Source organism: Schistocerca nitens, chromosome 1, assembly GCF_023898315.1.
Source record: "Schistocerca nitens isolate TAMUIC-IGC-003100 chromosome 1, iqSchNite1.1, whole genome shotgun sequence".
Classification (NCBI taxonomy): Eukaryota; Metazoa; Arthropoda; class Insecta; order Orthoptera; family Acrididae; genus Schistocerca; species Schistocerca nitens.
This window is the reverse complement of record NC_064614.1, coordinates 492548287-492568921: the sequence shown is the minus strand read 5'-3', so window position 1 is coordinate 492568921 and position 20635 is coordinate 492548287. Positions and strand designations below refer to the sequence as shown.

Sequence of the window (20635 nt, the reverse complement as noted above, 5' to 3'; positions counted from 1 at the left end):
TTGACAAATATTAATTCTGCCAGCAAAGATATTGACACAATCTGATAAAATACTTTGTTCACGGACTACATACAGATTACAAATTCTTACTGGTTCAGGGCACGCATTGATACACAGCAAATGCGATAAATAAAATTTATTTTACTTCACTAGTACAAGTGTTAAATGAAAAACCCCATATCCTTAACTGATCAAAACAACAAGAACTGCACATACCCTCAACGTACATCGAGATACAAAATGTAAGCTTAACTTACAACCTATCATTGGTTGGTAGATTCATGTTGCTCCGAGATTCCTGTTTGGTCAGTTAAGTTACCTCCAACACAGAAAATCACAACACAATGCTGGTTTCAAATAGAGATTCAAATATATCTATAATAAATACTGTCAGTTGGCTGGACGATTCCTTTCTGGGACAACATTTTTAATAGTGTTAACACACTCTTTAAAGCAATGCATTATTGCCGTTTTTTAATGTATTTTGGGAACTATGAAATTAGCAACTACAGCAATGGTTATCACAATGATGCACCTGCTAACGCAACCACAGTGACGAACCAACACATTTTAGCAGCAACATTAATTTTATGAACAATTTTTAACTAAAATATTGTCCAGTCTTTTGTATTCTGCTGAGAGCTTTCCTGATTCAAAAATCAAATAATATCAAATACACTTTTAGTTATAATAACAATTGAAAAGTTGTATTGACAACAGAGCAAGGAACACAAATGTGTTAACCAAGTTTGGAACCTTATGTTCCATCTCTTAGAACTGTGGGGGAGAATTTAAATGAAGGGAAAGATTTGGGAAACTTACATATGCTAATAAATTGTGAGCTACTACATACAAAACAGGTTAGAGTTTAATTCAGAGTGGTGACAGGAAATTTATTAATTTCCTGTCCTACAGAAATGTAACTGATTCCATGTGCACTACATATATATCACAAGAACAGTTTATTCTTTATAGAGTTTATTAGCAAACTACCAATGGCTGCATTGGCTATTCTTTCATTACTTTAAAATGACATCTACTGCTGAAAGATGTTGCTGTTCGGATGGAGCACTATTACATGCTACAGTATTTTTAAACTGCAGTTGTAGTCATACTTTGAAACAAACCTATATTACAATTAAGATCGTTGACAATGAAACAAAAACAGAAAATCAAGAATTTTACCTTTATTGGCCAAATTTTAATTACAGTCCATAAAGCAAAAAAGCTGATATATTTATATATAATATATATTTTTTCTATGAATTAAAGAGTATGTGGAGTGAAAGAGGGAGGGTATGCCATATAGTAATATAATTCTATGAGTATTTGCAATTCTAAAACACAGTCAACTGTTAACAGGGATTTGGTAAAGGAATGGGGGGAGAGAGATGTAAGATGTATATTCTACCCCAAGAACTGTTGGCAGGTTGGTTGAGGCAACATTAACTGCCAAATCATCCCCTGATATGCTTCATGGAGTCCAAAATGCCATCTGCAGAAAGGGCAAGCACCTCTTCCAGTTGCAGAATGAAAAACACACATCTCCATATAATACACATTTTCATGCTGCACCACACATTCAATCTTTATTCACATGCTGTGACACTTTAAATTATATTTTAATAAAATCTTAATATACAGCTATGGCTACACTAACAAGCTGAAGTGGTAGGGAAGAAATAAGGACAATTCACATTTATTTAAAGTATAAACATTCTCTATGCAGCTTTCATGCTGTACCAAGCTGCCTCAAAACTCACTGAACCAAAAATGTCATGATTCACTCTTTAGTGACACTGAGGTTTATAAGCATGTATTACCCTGTACAGTTTATCAGTCATTCCTAAGGTACCAAAAAGTGAAACAAACAGTACTATTTGGTTACACACTGTACAGAGAAAAACAAGCTCTTACCATCTCGTTGCTCAGTCATTTATCATTTTTTAATCTTATGTGCTCTTGTACTGTATGTGTGTATAAAAGTGTCCACTGCTTGTCTGGTCCCAAGAATCTAAAACCATCCTTCACAGTTGCACTTCCAGGGATGCCATATTTGGTTGTTTCACCACAAAGAGCATTGCCCCTCCCCACTTGTTTGCAGACTTTGTGAAACCTGCACATTAAGTGTCTTCATGCGAACATTTAACGAGGAGGAATAGTAGCTCACTTCATTCTCAAAATAAAATGGTTCTTACAGCTAACAAACATTTATATATGCAATTTTGTTTCTGAATCTGGGATCACTTGACCACATAATCACTCACAAATTTATTCAGGTGTGTGATGTCAATAGCAGCAGTCAAGGACCTTCAAATGCTGTAGTGTACATAAAAGATATACCACTACAGCTTGATATAATAGTTACAATGAAAGGAAATTAAGGGGAAAATTATTCTCTATCTACTTACAGTATTTTCACTTTATTCTGGGCATCTCTGTCTTTCACATCATTCTTCTCTACTCAAAATTTAATGCCTTAAATCTTGTGCTGGCCAGCTCAGTCTAGAATCTCACCTTTTCCATTAAATGTAATTGTAAAATCTTGAGCCAACAGAAAAGGCCTCTTTTCACCAGAACCCTCTCCTTGACTAAAATCTATGATTCTACAAAAACAATTATGTTGAAAAGTCTTCAAAATATCCAGATGGTATAGTGGAATGAATATTGGAATACTTTGTATCGTAGTAAACACATCTCAAAAAGTCGAAGAGGAAAACAAATCCATATTTCATATACTTTAAACAATAACTGTCATTAGTATTTCTCTTAATACACACAACTGTATAGAAAAACTTCCATAAAAAGCTACACAAATAACTCTCGAATTTTTTAAAAATTCTTATAAAATGGTTTTACAATTCTTTAATTTGTGTTGCACATGAACATAAAAAGCTCTCGTCTCATCGACTGCAAGCTGGTTGGCCGGCGGCCGAGGAGAGTTTTGATGCAGTGAGCTAAGCTGGGTCACACAACACACTTAGACACCAAATAAAGGACTTGGGAGGGACAGGGAAGGTTTTCTTATCACACTCTTCACTTTGATTCTTTTTCTTCTTTCTGCTTGTTCTCCTCTACATCTTTTTCAACTTCTTTCTCTTCTTTTTCAGACTGAAACAGAATTACCATTTCCATAAATTTGTGTAATACTGAACAATCACAAAGTAATAAATAAAACTCAAACCTGCACAATTAATTTTAAGATATGGACTGTATATCAGTTGCCACTTTGATAGTGAAAATGATGTGAGCAAAATGAAAGAACTTTTGAGGCTGTGATTGCCAGAGACAGCTGGTAGTATATTGTGTAAGGGAGATTCAAGTGGAGACATACTTTTAATAATCTTGAGGATAGTTTGGGAGGCTACAGTGCAACAGCTTCGTAAATCTGATTGAATAATAATTCTAGCATTTCAAAACGTTTTCACATACAGTATTTGGTGATGACTGCTGGTTTAAGAATCTTGCTCTCCTCCAATGCATCATGAAATACAGTATCATATCCTAAACATTAATGCTAGATCAGCAGAAGATTTGTAAAATGATTGTCATTCCTTTTTCTTGAATTTAGTATAAATTTTTTGTTTATTTATGAAAGGTTATAACTTTCATACTTTTTTCTTTTCTTTATGATGATGTGTTAGGATTTACAACATTTTTAACAGTTCATTCAACATACCTAGAATGGCAGACAGGGTCAGTTTGACACCACTGTAATATCCAAGTTTATGTAGATAAACCAACAATCAAGCTGCAAATATCAGAAATCGTGCAGAGTTCTTGCTACTCATTATTCCATTATGGCAGATGCACATTCCATTCTGACAGTTCAGATCATTTCATTCACATGACTTTCTTTGGCAGTTTAAGACTTTTTGAACACACCTCAGAAGTGTTGACTTTTCTGATGAAGAAACATTACATCTCTGAGAACTCCAACATTGAATTTGAAATTGACTTCACTGATTAAAGTGAGGGTTTGTATCAGAGGCAAGATGAAGACACTGAATGAAGATGGGTTAGGGGAAGGGGCAGGAGGATTCAGATTCTAATTTATGTAAATCCTTACAGCAGACCCAACTGAATGCCTCTACAATGATGGTTACTAGGGATGGAAGCTAGTGAGAGATTGCCAAAGTTTGATCTTGTGGCAGAATGTTGGCTACAAATATTGTAAAGCAGAGGAGGTACTACTACTAACACTATCTGCCAACTAGTAGATGACTTGCCGATGCTTTCCACATAATTTTTGGCCCTGCAGTGCTACCTCTCAAAGAAATACACAATCAAATGCTCGAGAAGTGCTGTGTCACTTTATCTGGAAAAATTTCTAGCTGATATATATGCTTGTGGTGTCATTTGTACAAAATAATGTGTGCATGGCTGATCTTTAGTCGCCTTCTTTGAAGCCTACCGTTATGAATAGTGGTCTTACTTCATGAGCTTCTCATGTTTCTCAGTTCTGATTAACTATGAACCCAAGCTGTATACCTACCAGCCAAAAAATTGACTTATCTAAAATTTGGGGGAAATTCAGTGGAAAACATTTTTTCTACCTGTCCTGCAGAAAACAACTGTAGATAAGCAACTCCTGACCAAGCAAATCAAGATGCAGTTTCACTGAATTCATGTTCAACAAAGCTGACAAATATGGTCTCAAATTCCGTAATGCTGAGGATGTGCTTAAATGTTTACTAAATGACGTTTCCCCGCACCTCAGGAAAGAGGAAACGCACAGAAGAAATCACTACATGACATGATTCTGCATCTGCTGGAGGACTATTTCTGAATCAAGAAAGAAACTTGACAGGCCTCTCTTCAGACAGCGCAAAGGAAACTTTAAATGGTACAGTGATTGTCTGTTGTGAGATCCCTGATGAGGCAAGGAAGCTAATGTTTAAATACACCAATAAAATATGTCAGAAAGGCAACACAGACTGCATCATGACTATAGCATGGAAAGAAGAATAATGCCATTCTCTCCAGAATACTGCATGCTGAAGTAGGTGAAACCATAAAAATCTACAATGGAACGAACTATGGAGTAGATATGGTTGATCAAATGACCAATAAATATACTATCAGGGTTGCATGTAGGAAAATGTCTTCTGCATCATCCTGACATGGCAGCAATAATGCATGCATCACCTGCAAAATAGGCTGTAACAAGAAATGACGAAAGGAAAAGTTCACATTTTAGTTGGCAAATGAACTTGTGGAAATAAAGAAGCAGGGAGGGCAGAAAAGTGCCAGACCATCCACTGCAAAAGCAGCAGAACCAGGACCAGAAGCAACTATGTTAAGTGCCACAAAGCCGCGTGCGGAGAATATGCGTGTGAAACAAAAGTCACCTGCACAAAGTGCACTAGTAGAATACAATGACTTTAGTAGAATGTCCATGTGTTAATAACATATGTGAGTAAGATGGGAAATATATATACTAAGCACACCTAGAAGGTTCTACAAATAGCTATATATGGAAGTCTACAGTTAGGAAACTTGTTAGCATGAGCAAAGAAATTAGTAAGTACATGTGTATTAATTATCTTGTTTAATTATTATGTAGCTAGTGAAAGGTAGAGATTAACATGCACTAAATTAAGGTATTAGTGTAAATAAAATATGAAAATATTTGATGCAGGGTCCAGATGCCCCCTTTCCTCCCATTTTTGGACTGTCAAAAAATCTGTTCTAGTGTTGACCTTTATTGTTGTACTCTAATATGCAGATTAATCTTTTCAGCCTTACCCAATTGGGCTTAATTTCTTATACAGTTCAAGCAAGCACAACTGACTTCTAAGAAATTAGCTAATTAGCAGGTATAGAAGTATGAAACTGGAATTTCCCTTTAGATGGTGCTACCCATCAGTGTAGAGCCCATGAGACTGCTTCTGCTGTACCATCTGCTTCCTGCAACAGCTGACTAGGAATGTCAACTCACAGTAACCCAAGTTCCTCACATCAGTTTCTGTTTCAAACCCATAAACATGTCTAGTTTTGTGTCTACAAACTATAGCAGACAGTATTGGTTTTCTGCTATTTGAAGAACAATGCTGCCAAATTGCATCTAATTCTTGCTGAAGCTTTCAATGAACCTGCTTTTGGGAAAAAACAGTTTCGAGTGGTTCAAAAAATTCAGAAGTAGTGATTTAGATGTGAGAAATGACAAAAACAGGAAACCATCGAAAAAATTCCAAGACAACAAATTGTAGGCCTTATTGGATGATGATTATACTCAAGACTCAACAGGAACTCGTTGAACAATTTAATGCGATGCAGAAAGCCGTTTCTGCACTTTTCCCATAGCTTTCAACTGACGAGAAAGTGGGAAAATGGATTATGCATGAACTGAATGAAAGCCAACAAGCAAATCTAAAGGCCAATTGTGAAATGCTACTTGCCAGATACAAAAGAAAGTCGTTTCTCCATTGAATAGTGACAGGTGATGAAAAAATGGATATATTTTGGGAATCCTAAGTGTTTTAAGTCATTGGTGCAGACCAACGACATCCACTAGAAGACCGAATCGCTTTGGAAAGAAGACAATGCCTATGTTTGGTGAGATCAGGAGGGTGTCATCTATTATGAGCTGCTAAAACCTGTTAAAACCAGCAGCAAATGAGTGATTTAAATCAAGTATTACGTGAAACAACTGAAATATGGAAAAAGGCAACACAAAGTCGTATTGCTCCATGATAATGCTCCATCACACACACCAAAACAGGTTAGGGAACTGATAGAGGCATTCAGTTTGGAAATACTAGGGCATTCGGCTCATTCCCCAAACTTGGTTCCCTCCAATTATAATCTATTTACATCATGGACACGCTCTTGCTGAACAACACTTCAACTCGTATGAAAATGTAAAAAATGGCTCACTAACTGGTTCACTTCTAAAGAAAAACTTTTTTGGCATGGTATTCATAGCCTGCAATACAGATGGGAGAAATATGTAAACAGCACTGGAGATGAAATACTGTTTATCAGTTTTAAACAACAGACATGTAATTATTGAAACCAAATTCAGGTTTCATACTTCTACACCTGGTAAACATGATAGTTAATACATTTTGTATGTACTTTAACAACTTATATTTGCTCATATTAACAATATACGAGAATCGCAGGTTTTTCGGAAATGAGATACCAGTATCTATGGACGCACCATAATCAATATCATTGTATTGCGAAAATTTTGTGGAAGAAATACTCTGCTTTTCTTCAAGAATTTTTAAGTACTGTAGAACCTTTGTTCTACTAGGCAATGTTACAGTGCGAACTTCTGCAGTAGAAGATAATGTTCTATCTTTACTGACAATATTTGTAGTGTATCCAGCTCTTGGCCCCTTTGGTATATATTTCTTCTGAGGCTATGACAATTAACATTCTTTAAATTCAAAAACTCAAATTAACATTTTATATTTGGTAATTTTTGCAAATACAATATAATGTTTATGATCTAGGTGACAAAACAAATTAGACAGCTACAGACAGTAGGTGAAAGGATCTACTTGATGACAACTTTGTAAAATTTGATCCTGTGAGAATATGAAGGAGTCCACAACTAATTAAATATGAAGTAGTAGATTTAACAAACTTTTTTGGATGTACATTACAGTTCCACAAAATTAACACTTGACACAAAATAGGAAGACTTATGGCATATTGAACAGAGACTTAGGAACTTTTGTATAGAAAGCAATTTCAAAAAACCAATTTGCATTCACACTTGGTGTAGAGGGAGAGTGGTGTGGGTTCTAACAACAAAAAAGGTTCAAAGTGGAGGGGAAAAGGGGGGACAGGGAGAGGGGCCAGGGGAGAAAAAGTTTATGGCAAAGAGAGTATACAAATAAAATGAAAATGCAGAAATGAGAACAGATTTACATTACAAAGTTGAGGAATATGTCATGGATTACACTAAAAGGCGAACAGTGGTGGGCCATGTTGCAGTGCCACGAACTTATGTATTGACTGAGGCATGAAATGTCTGTTTAGGTGGTTATACAGAAAGGTGGTTATACAGAAAGGGGGTAGGGGACAGGCAGGGGCAGCCAATATCAGTACACGATTTAATACACTACATGGGCTAGTACATGGAGTAGCAACATATAATCTGTATTCATAACAATGGAGAAAATAGAAATGTTAGCCAACTTTTAGGTGTTAATACAATATCCTAAAAACCAAAACAAGAAATGAAGCTGTTTGTTTATTATGTTGCCTCATTTGGTGCAGCAGAAATGGAAAATGTTAACCTACTACTACAACAACATTAAATCTGATGTCAAAATTAATATTCATCTTTTAAAGGCTAGCATTTACACTGTACCTTTTCTTTCTCAATCTCTTTTTCAATCTCTTTGTCACCCTCCTTGTCACCTTCCTTCTCATCCTTCTCCTTTTTCTTTTCCTCTTCCTTTCCTTTGCTCTCTTTCTCTTCTGGTGGAGGTTTAGGCAAGTGAGAGTTCAGATCTAGAGTTTTGCAGATCTCTTCCCAGTCAGGGAAGCACCTGTGTTCAGAAATTAAATTTATAAAATTATGCACAGTTTTGCACAAAATATACTTCAGTTATCCTTGTAGTAATATTCTAAACCCAAGAATGAATGTTATTAGCCAATAGTTTAGTCAAATTTCTTCCATTAACACAAACACTTATCTGAAGCATAATATATTGCTTAACATGACTGACATTACCTTTCTTTCATTCTGTTCACATGGCCTACAAGGTTTGCACAGTTCTCTTGCATGTAGTCTCTTAGCGAATACTGAACCTCCTTTTCGATGAAATATATCTGAGCCAAGCTTGAAAATGCTACAACGTCCAACTGAAAAATATAAAGGCAAAATTAAATTAAATGTGAATCTTTAATCATAGCATTTGTGAAAGTCAAGTAACAAGCAAGTTTTTTTTTAAACAAAAATGTAAAGAAAAATTACCGTCGTCGGCTCATCTCCGAAGAAGAAAGGTTTGTCTGCCAACATATCTGACAGTACTTTGAGATCATTTTGACCAAATTCAATTATTTCCTCAGGCTTGTGTACACCAATTCCTTGAGCTTTCACTTTCTTGGCTCCCTGAAACAAGGAAACCTTTATTTTTATATAAACTGCCAACAATGTACTCAGATGTAACTAAGTTTATGTTTGTGGAACTTTACCTTGCGGGCAAATGTGAACTTGAAGAAGAAGTTTAATATTCCATTAGGGATTTTTGAGCCAAGGGCATGCTGCAGGTTTACTTTATATCCCTTGATAACATTATCTGGGTATTTTGTCCTCCACCACGCAACCACCCTGTAACATTTTAATTTGTTATGACATTCTTACTTCATGATGTGTGCCATGTAATGATACCTTACATTATTATTTAATGAATGAATGAACAACATTTAGTACATAGAGAGAGAATAATAGTAACAGAGTATCTTGCCAACTTTATTACAAATTGTCCTAATAGACTTTTGCAACGAGGAAATTTTAGACACATCAAAGTCAATTCAAGGTAGCTTTCAATTTTTTCTGAACCTTTCATTTGTCCACCCTATTGCCACAAATATGGTAGGATAAAATATACAATGTGTCTCCATTTCTTGAGATGGTATCAAAGAGAGAAAAATATGACCTGTATAGATGTGAAGTACAAGAAATAAGAATGCTTCGGAGCAAACATGTGTACATGGGTTGGACGAAACAAAAATTCAAATAACTCCCATAGTTTTTTGGGTAAATATTTAAAAATCACTAAAATAGAGAATTATTTATGATCTGAATTAATGGCTAGTAACTGAATGAAACTAAGATAATATCTGTTGGTGAGACAGGTTTATATGCTTACCACATCATAATAGCAAAGACAAGGTTTCAAATTTATTCCCATTCTGGCCAAAATTGTTGCATTTGAGACACACTCAGCTCGTCTAACAATGCAACATAGTGACTCATTTACTATATTTTTTGTAATAGGGCCTGCAATTGACAACTAAGCATCCATAAAACCAAAATATTTATTACTATTTGAGTATTTCTCACCAAGTTTCCTTAATGAAACCACTCCGGATGGAAGTGTCAAAGTTGTAACATATTTTGGCATCCAGCCAAGTAGTCATCAGTGATAATGTACCAAGGTGCTATTGCATTGTCCACTCTACATATGCTTTCTGTTTCCCCTCCTGGTCTGCATGGGAGCAGGGGCATTGCTGCAAACTACTCCGAGTGTGGGTCCATGCGTGCTCTGCCAAGACTCCACGTGGTGTTGTTTGTGATGGTTTAGACAAGTGTATAAAGCAACTTTCACTGCACTTAACTGGTTTTACTTTTACTTTATTTTATTTTATTTGAGAAGCAAATGAAAGGCCATTTTGCCTTGAGAAATTTGTAATTACACCAACTTCATTAGAAAGTGGAATACAGAAATAATTCCATGTTATGCAGCAGGCTGTAACATTACTAGAACTAAACTGACACACTGCATGGTGCTGAAAATGTAGGCCCTGAACTGGATCACATTAATATTGGCATGGGCAGACTCTACTCTAGATCTCCAACAGGTCTATTCAACAAATTAAACCAGGGCCACACAGCATTTTCACCCAGACAAAATTAATGTGATCGTTCAACCAGATATGAACTGACATCTTTACATATACTCAGCTTCTGTGACTAGTGAAGAGGCATTTTACACTTACCAAACTAAATGATTCTCAATCATTGAGATCATTGCATGAGAGACATTCTTCTGATCATTTGTCAGACCTGCATCCAAGTCTTTCCCAAATCTTTGTCCCAGCTCTTTTAGGATGATGGTACTGTCAGCAATTTCTTCACCGTTCAGCTCCACAAATGGCAGCTGTCCCTTTTTCGACCGGAACTTCATTTTGTGATCAACATTCTGGAAAAGAAAAATATCTTACAGCAGGACACTTATTTACATCCTTACAGTTAGATAAAAAGAGCCTGTGTTCACCATGTGTGTGGTAAAAACAAGAGACCTGAATAGGATTAGTGAGTTTAATACAACACGATGGATGGGCAGTGTTTGAAGGCAAAGTGACTCACTGTATGAATGAATCACCCATGTGTGTTTCAGAAGACTGAAGTTTAGAATTTGGTATGTTTGTTCTTTCAGGCATATATTTTAAAAGTATAATGTTTGTACATTTAATGTTATATTTCTTTATCTCTTGTGTGTTCTTGAAAAGCTCATGCTTTTAGATGATTCACATTAATTGCAGAGGCATCGATCTTCACTTAGTCTCCAAAATGCTCCTTCCATGAAAAGGATAGTTTACTGTGGCCCTCTATGGAATAGTACTTCTACAACAGCAGTTTAAGTGGCACACTATATTTTCCTGGAGGTACTGTAATGTTACAAGACTGATTACTAACACCACTTTTTGTAATTATTTCATACAACATCAGGCCTATGAAGTTTATCACAGTTTTTGTCTGTTCCATCCAAAATTAAGCACCTAAAGAAGCTTATACTCAGCATCTTCATTTTATCAAAATAAACCTTAATTTTCTGCAAAGTGGTTAGTGTTTCAACTGTGGAATCCGCTGTTTCCATCTTAATACAAATTCCATTCCCCACAAAAGCAGTTTTTTCATTACTCTGCTAACAGTTTGCAAGCAGTTATAGCATTCACTGAGTAAATGCAATGCCAAAAATAACCAAGCTAGCTGGGAAATTAAAGCTTACAGTCAGGAGCGAATCTTTGGGTTTCCCAAGTGATTTTACTAAAATTGGTACAGAACAGATCCACAAAGCTTTCTGTTCCCAGTATTCATCTTTCACTTTACAAACACTGAATGTTTCCATATCCTGGGTAGTACTCAAAAAGTTATGGCAGAAACTGGCCGCATAATAGGAAAACCCCGAAGACTTTGTGGTTCTACTACTTTCCAATACTTTCTCTCCAACGGATGCTAATCCAACAAGATATCCAAGCAGGATTTTATGAGCAGGAGAACAATACTGGCATATTTCAGGGTTGAGCCAAGTTGTGGCAGCTTCTTCAGTTGTTTAATATTGATCACAATGGGCAGTGTTTGATAAGATATAACTGTGCTCATCTGAAGCACCAATGTTAATGTTGTGACTTGGTTCAGATAATTTATTGGCAGTAAAGAGATTTTCCCATGACTTCTCAGCTTACAGTTACAAAATGCTGTTACTACAGCTTACAGTACCTAAGCTTTGAGGGGAGGAAACTCCTAAAGTTTTGTAGTTAATGGTAAAATAGTTTTAAGATTTAGTGACCATTTTGAGTACATTTGCTACTGGTCAGTATCCACTAAACATTCCTCAATTCTCCAAACATTTGTCATTGCATCAGGGCAGGCTGTAAGTTTGGTTTGTAAAATTTTTCTGGTTACACCCATATTGGCATTAACATGCTCTCTGAAAGTCTTGCTTCCAGCAGAAAGGAGAGAATTTGTGAGTACAATTTTGCATTAGAGCCAGAGATTATCATGGTAATTTTGTACCCTGCATTTGTCAATTATTTGCTTTTTACTTGTTAACATTGCACGTAAGTTCGAAGGAAACAGATTTATGTTAACTTAACCCCAGCAGTCACTAATTTGTTTTAGAACAACTGTCTGCCATGACTTATTTCGGGCAACTCCATATTTTCCCTTCGCCGTACTTCTTGCATCCTCGTCCCTAAAATTTTTCTGATGTGGCGTCATTTCATTATAGCAGGGGCAGCGACGAACTAAATTGTAATGCTTGTGACGAACGGAAGACAAATCTTAACACCTATACTACTACGGGCAGGAGGTTAGAAATTTATTCTAGCCTCCTGGAGTACGCGAGTCTAGTGCACGCACGATCGAGTAGTTCCGTCGGCTTGTGCTGCTGCGCGAAATCTCGCCGGGACGTGGCAGAGTGGGGCGGGATGTTGAGGGCTGGGGGAAGGCGGCTGCTCGCGCCCGGGCAACGGCCGCAGCCCGTGCTGCGCTCGTATTGATCGTGCTGGCCGCGCCCGCCCAGACGACGAGCAGACGGCCGGCTCGGGAACAATGCTAGCCGGCGCTGGCGCTCCAGCAACAGCCGCGGGCGCGTGCGCTCTACTGTTTCCATCGACGGCGGGTTTTCCGCAGATTTGCACGCCATATTTTCCGTATTCAGAACGAGTAGGTTCGTTCTTAATCCGTTTTGATGCGAAAATTGGGGCATAGTACGTAATTGCGATCGCCTCTAAGTTATTTGGAATGGAGTACTTTAAACGCGAAACGGTATGTTCTAGGTGACTAGTCCATCACCGACACACAGTTTTGTGCTAAAGAGTAATGTGATTTGAATATTGGTGGTTTAGCGCATAACAGTTGTAGTTTCAGTATTTCACAAAAGACATCGTTCGTTATATGGTTGTGTAAGCTGATAATTTTATTAACAGCCAGATCTATCACGTCAAGATATCACCCGCGTGCAATAATCGTTAACTGAATATAATTAAATAAAATGTCTGCTGGGCGAATTTGATTAAAGTAGCAGTCTGACTAGTATTTGGTCATGTCACACGAATTGGTACTGGAAAACAATTATCCGTAATTCTATGAAATTTAACACCTAAACAATCATCTTGTGGTGCAGTTGTTCTTGTCTCCGTGCTTGCTGAGAAAATGGGATGAGGAGTTTCGTCTTATGCAAGACACCTTTTTTGTTTCACACATACATGTTTCAGCACTTTTGTGCTACCGTCAGTGCGTTCTATTTTATTTTTAACTGTAAATTTGTTGTTAACATTAACATTCGTGTTGCTTACAACATTATGTAGAAGTTGCATTTATAACTTAATTGGCGAAGAGTGAGTAAGCATATGGACAATAACATCGCGTAAGGTATGTTAACTAATGCTTGCATCCACTTTTCGCCAATGAAGTTATAAATGCAACTTCTCCATAATGTTGTAAACAACACAAAAGTTAATATGTTAACAGATTTACACTTAAAAATAAAAAATAGAACCCACTGACGATAGCACAAAAGTGCTGAAACGTATGGGTGAAACAAAACAAAAAAGGTGTCTTGCTTAAGGCGGAACTTCTCATCCCATTGTATCTGAAGTCTGTAGCTGCGGGATTATTAAGAACTGGTACAGGAGTAAAATGTGCTGCCATCCTTGGGCGGAAATGGATGAAACCTTGCTAAGTCATACAACAGGCAGCACATTCGGTCATTCAGTTTGCAGTCCTATGTAGAGCGCGATGCTCCTGTTTACAAAGATTCGGTTGAGTGGTTATAAGATGCTGTTGCCACCAAATTTATCTGATCGGCTAAGTACAGTTTTCTATGTAAATGGTCGCAGTAGCTGATGTAATTCAGGCCGATCAGATAAAATACGACACTTTTTCCATGCCGTCAATGTTACTGTTATGTTTGGTTCTCAATTACAGAACTTCAGGAGGTTAACTTTCCTTTTTGTTCCGAAGGGCAAACGGGCAGTGCCATAAAAATATCCTGCTGGAGTTTCATGCTGACAAAATGCTTCAAAGAAACGGGACGCCAGATTGTTCTGTCCCTACATTAAGACTGGGCTCTTGTTTTAGGTTTTATCGATATTTTATTGCTCATCACAGCGTCGTACATTATACGCTACAGTCACGGTAATTCGCGCATGAACCGACCTCTTCCTTCCAGATATTGTAGGGTCCGCGATTAACATTTGTTTTTCTAATCTAATTGCTGCTCTCCCACATGTGAAAAGAAAGTAATACTCTATCGGTGTGTGGATCTCGTGAACTCATTTGTATGTATTTTTAGTTTCATTGATTAGTATATCGTGTGCCTGAGCTAACATTCGCGTCAGCTCAAGTAAACACGCCATAACTCATCTGCTCTTCCTTTTTTACAGTGAAATAATATTGTGCGTAAATTTCAGTCTGCTTCGTCTTTTTATCGAAAACTAGCGTCGTACGCTTTCACTGTATTAAGTTTTGAGTTCACACAATGAATGATTTCAATTACAAAAGATCAACGATTTTCCAAACTAACATCCAGGAAGAACGACATGGAGGGAAAAAAAAGGTTAAACTATGAGAATGTGAAGGGCGAAGTGATTAAGATTGCAGAAAGCTGTGCGAATACATAGGTCCTCTTCTGTGACACGAAGTTGAATTACACGAAGTTCATGCAATTAACAGCCACCAAAATAGGAACTTGGAAGCAAGAGTCAGATTCCTCATCGATGTCTAATTTCGCATTAATCAACTTGGGAGTTCGGATTCTCTCGGACGACGCTTTCGTGCGCACACGAAACAAAGAAAAAATTGCATGTAATCTGAGAAACATAAGACGGCAAACCAGCAGTGCTGACGCTCGCCTAGTATTTGGTTCATTGGTAACTTCATTTGGAGTGCGATTATTAATGTCGCTGGTTGTAACTACTGAACAGTTTATTTCGCATCATGTTTGTCCAAGTTTACATTGCATAGTTATCACTTCTTGCGAGTTTTAGCAAATCTTTTTTCGAACAGTGTATCCAACACGATGAGGAGAGCAAAAGTACACATACTACGAGTAGGAAACCAGGTGAAAGCAAAAGTACTTTTGAAGCTAAAATTTATTGTAATGGTTCTTATTTACGTGACCATTACGGCACTCCAACCCCAGTTCTCGATACCAGTAATATCGTACTACTATTCTGCGAAGTAACAGACATTTTTGTGACAATATTCACATTTGGTTTTATTAATGCATGGGTACTCCGATGTATCTATATATTACAGTGATATGGTTCTTGTGTGTATTCATTTCTGTGAGACTGTCAATCTTTGACTTACTTGTAACCGATTTGGCGCGAATGCGCACAGGGCAGTCTTTGTTTCATTTTGCACAAGTGAAGCTATTTCGCTTTGTGGAAGTACAGTCAAATCTTGTGTTTGGTTAAAGTGGAAATTAAATATATGAAGATTGATACGAAACTGTTTTCTTGATATGACAATTAAGAAGTATATGTGAATTTATAAGCGTGAACACCAAGTCAAAAATATTTCTACCACGCCATTGTTCTGATCTGGGATTGTTTGATCATTAAGAATTTTCTGAAAAACTCATTTGTTAGGTCTTCAAATATCGCTAAAATACAGAAATGGACCTTCTAGCAGTCCAAGTGGAATCGCCCTAGAATCAACAAGATGAGCCATAACTTCGACGAAATCTACGTGGGAATCCAGTCAAGATAAGTGCCAAAATATATGACTTTACAATGACTTCATTATTTCCATTCTGACGATACCATCTACAGTCAATAACTTTGTTGTTGCCCGATAAAGCGAACATATGCTGCGTGAGCAACATTATTAATCTGATTTCTAACCTACTTTGCAAGTGGTGGTATTGTTAGAGAAATGACGGCGGTGCAGTGCGTGGCGACAGTGATGACCGAGCCAGTAGTGGAAGCGGCACTGGTCTGACTTACGATGGTAGCATGGAGCACCCAAAATTTGGTAAGGAGGATAGGACAGCAGTGGCAAGTCAAGTCAGGGAGGGTGCAGTGAAATTCTAACAATAGGAAAGGGATCACTTTAAAAATCCGGCTTCGTTTACTTGTATGACCTGGAATGTCTTAACACGCGCACCCCGCGGCACGTACGTTTAGCACCTTTGCTTAGCTGAAGAGCCACGGCCTCCACAAAGGTGTCAGACATTCCAGGCAGCTGGTGGCCGGACGTGTACCGCTTTCCCGGGCTGGCACGCGCGGCATACTGACACAGCTCGCGGCCAACAGCAGTCACGAACCCCGCCAGTCACGCACCCTCTGCTCCAAACATAGAACTCCCATACCCCTTTCTGTTCCACCGCTTCTCACGTGACTAAGCCGTCGGCCTTCACTGATTCGATCCCTCGGTTTGTCCTCTTGTGTCAAGTCTTTCCCTGTCTGCCTGCAACACCACACACTCTTTGCTGTTCATCATTGCCAGACCCTTCACATTTTACCCTCTGCAGTTGTGTATGGTGACCACGCCTTAGCATATGCCCATCACTCTACTTTTTTTGACGAGATTTTTTCCGCGGTCTGCTTTCTTTTTCAATACTACATTTTGGACTGCGACAATTTGCGTCTCTAGTACTATAATTTTAGATGCTTGTACACGTCAGTCAAAAGGAATAGTATCACAAAATGTGGGGTGGGGCAATGTGGCCGCTTCTCCCTGACCAGTGCCAACAATATGGCTGTGACGACAGCAGCAGTCTATTTGTTCTGGATGCAGTCACTCACTGCCGATGGCACTGCAGTACTGAGTTTGCTTAGGACGATGGTGAAAACCTTTAAACTTTTCTGCGTGTCTTCGAAAGTGGTTTCCGATGTTCTGTCGCGTAAAATAAGTTCATAGAGAAATGAAATGTATTCCATTCATGAGATGTGCGAGTGTGGGTAAATTAATTTATAATCTGAGAAACGGACAGGTATGTGGAATATGGAACTGGATCGGTCCGAGGAGCGTGTTCGGATAGCTTAGATGGTAGGCGACTGCTTGTGATAAGCAGGAAATCAGGATTAGAGCGCCGGTTCAGTACAAATTTTCATACGTCGCTTTAGGTAGTGGATCTGTGCCTAATAGTTAAGATGAATATCTGGAATAAATATTATTTGAAAACTTTAGTTCGTCATCAAATATAGATAACAGAGAAACACTGGAGACGATGCACAACTTACGTTACTGTTCATGACTGCCACTAAACAGCAGCGGTGTCAACTTTTTGCACAATCAGATATCAGGTAGTAGCCTCTTCTCTCATCTGCATCAGTGCCTAAGAAAACTAGAACGAAAAAATTCTTTGGACACCCATTTTGAAGAAGCAATGAAAACTGCTTTCTTCTTATCTTTTTTATATACGAGGATTGGAACATTAACAGTGGCAACCATTTATTTACAGCTCGTACAAAATAGATACGTGTTACAAAGTTTTACTGACCTTCAAAGTAGTCACCAGCATTGTGTACAACCCGTTGCCAGCGATGTGGAAGTCTTACGATACTCTTAGCAGTGCCAGTTGTGTTTAAACAGAGCGTCGCAGTCTATTGCCCAACGAATTTGTGGCAGTTCTGAAGCGAATACCATGAAGTGTGTCCTTCAGTTTAGAAATCTAGTTGAACTCACGAGGGTTCAAATCAGGGCAGTGCAGTAGGTGGCATAGCACTTAGCAGCCCCATCAGTCAAACAAATCGGTAACAGCTTGCACTGTACCGTGCTTGAGCCGTGAAGCTTTCAGCTTTGGCGTAACCGCCGACACCTACGAAGGTTATGTTGTTACGCAGTTCATTGGTGTGTGATACGTCTGCGTTATAAGGCAGTGGGAGCTGTCAGTCCTCCGCATCATCGTGCAACTGTTTTGTTACTAAAATGTTATACGCTCGTTCTTCACGAAGGAACAAGATTTGTGCAACTGCTGTGCGCTTCCTGTGTTCTCTTCCCATTAATACACAGTGACTCTTCTCCCCTATCATACAAGTACTTTTGGAGTGCCAAACTTAACAGGTTTTTAGATCCATCAATGCATTGTATGGTTTGCCTTTTCTGCCTCCGCTACTTCTGTCGCGACGCATTGTACCGCGTCTATAATAAGCGCGCTGGAACTTGCGTTTCGCCAATGAGCCACGCAATACTGCTCGTCTAGAAGAAACTGTAGCACCTGCCGACTTCCAACAAACCAAATTCAAACCTTTTCGAAACTTTTTCGCTTTAACCTGTCAAAAAGCGTGAATGGAAAAATTTGTCTTACTATATTTCAGATATTGATGTGTTAGAAATTCCAAGTCATACGTGAAATTTTGATTTATTATTTCACTGTTGTTGACTATTGTCCAGAAAATTTCCACACGTTCTCGAGATGTGCTACTGAAGCCAACTATAAAATTTTTTACAACACAGTTTAGGAGATATGACGCGAGAAGTATTGAGAGTGCGAAAAACCAACTTCTTAAATGCTTCTCTGTTTCAATGGCACAAAATTGAATTGGAAGTGTCAAAAGTTAGTTCTCGTATCACTATTATGTACAGTTGTCAAATTATAAGAAACGCCCTGTGCCCAGTAAACATTTCACGCAGTGTCCTGCGGGCCGCAGGATAAATTTCCGCACCTAGCAAAACGTAACTTTATTTTTGGAGAGTGTGGGCGACAGTTAAAGCGTTGTTACTGCTCCACTACAATGGACACCATACAATAGGAATGAAACGGATTATTGGATGGTGTACGACCGCGGTACTCAGGGTGGGAAGTTAGCGTCGTTGTGCAGCTCATTACAGTGGCGGTAAATTTGAGCAGCGTGGCGGGAACTTGGCCCCGTAATGGCGCAGTGTGGACGGCGCGCAGTTTGGGCCGGGTGCCCGCGGGCCCGGCGCGACGCGAGAGCCAATTACAGTGGAGAGCAGCAGCTAACGGCGCCGCTTTGGAGCTCAGCTCTGCTCTCAACAGCCGCAGGCGGCCGCCAACGGCTCGCAGCGTCCGGCTGGCGGCCTACCAGTCAGGCGCCAGCACCTCAACATTCCCGCACCGAAACGATTATCTGTTGTATCGCCCGGCGCAACACTCACTGCTGGTTGCTCCATGTAGCTATCTGATGTGCCTAAGAAATTTATGTAGATGCAAAAATGCTACATCAATCTCTGTAGTTCGTTTCCCAGCAAAACTAACTTCCACGTAAAAAAACTAAGGATTCGCGACAGTTTTCCGCTAAGCAACCTTTTTCCAATTAGATTTGATATCGCAGCTTCGTAATGAACTGATTGCTCTATTACCCACAGTTTCTGTGCTACTTCGCAATTACGTAAAACAGTACGTATTTTGAAAACTTTGCCGTAAAAATGTAGTCGCTGGCTAGTCTGGTGCATTTCTAGCTATACAATGGTGTGTACCAAATGTGGGTAACATGAATTTTTTTTTAATTGCTGGAAGGAGAGCCGTAACACTTCCCGGTGTCTAGTAAATACCTGACATATTTTAAGTTGTCCGCGACGATACGACTAGTGTGGCAGCAGGAGCGTCGCACAGGTAATCGTCGAGTCGCGCGACTTTTATTGCATCGTGTCATAGCATATGGTATTGCCCTATACAGAACCGCACCTAGGTGGCGCACTCCGCTGCAAGCTTGACGAGCATGCGTAGTCAAGTACCCTGTGCAAGCATTCGTGACTGACAGTACCGTAGTTTCGTCCACGTATTCTTACTGTAAGCTGCTGTTGCTTAATTGATCTTTAATTGGGTAAGCTATGGAAGGCATGCTAAAGTGCACATGCCAAGTGTGTACTGACTAGCTCTTCGTGCACCACGGTTTCCACTTCTCTTCCGATTATCGGTCCTGCACTGATTGTCTGCCACTTCGTTCTTCGTCATTCAGACTTATTTGACATTGGAAACTTCTCCGCCATTCTAACCACTGGGTGATATGATGCGCTGATGGTGTACGCTTCCGCGATATCACGGATTGTTGCTGCGTTGTACCGAACCGAATACAAAAGAAAATTACCGCACGATACTCTGTCAATGGGCTGCACCATTTTGGCTTAGCTCTCTAGCGGCGTGGAACGATATTTTACGGCGTGTGTGTGGATGCTCACTAGCAAACAAAATGGTTCAAATGGCTCTGAGCACTATGGGACATCTATGGTCATCAGTCCGCTAGAACT

At 38.9% G+C, this 20635-nt stretch overlaps 1 protein-coding gene across 1 annotated transcript in view; it reads right to left on the bottom strand.

Annotated features, from left to right (window-relative positions):
- Positions 1–1167: 1167 nt before the first annotated feature.
- LOC126252607 (failed axon connections) overlaps positions 1168–20635 on the bottom strand; it is a 155269-nt gene continuing 135801 nt past the window's right edge. The window contains exons 2-7 of the mRNA XM_049953512.1: positions 10687–10889; positions 9160–9295; positions 8939–9076; positions 8696–8826; positions 8330–8510; positions 1168–3111 (exon numbers count right to left, since the gene is read on the bottom strand). Of these exons, the coding sequence (XP_049809469.1) occupies positions 3037–3111; positions 8330–8510; positions 8696–8826; positions 8939–9076; positions 9160–9295; positions 10687–10889 (864 nt within the window). The 3' untranslated portion in view covers positions 1168–3036. The remainder of the gene's footprint in view (positions 3112–8329; positions 8511–8695; positions 8827–8938; positions 9077–9159; positions 9296–10686; positions 10890–20635) is intronic.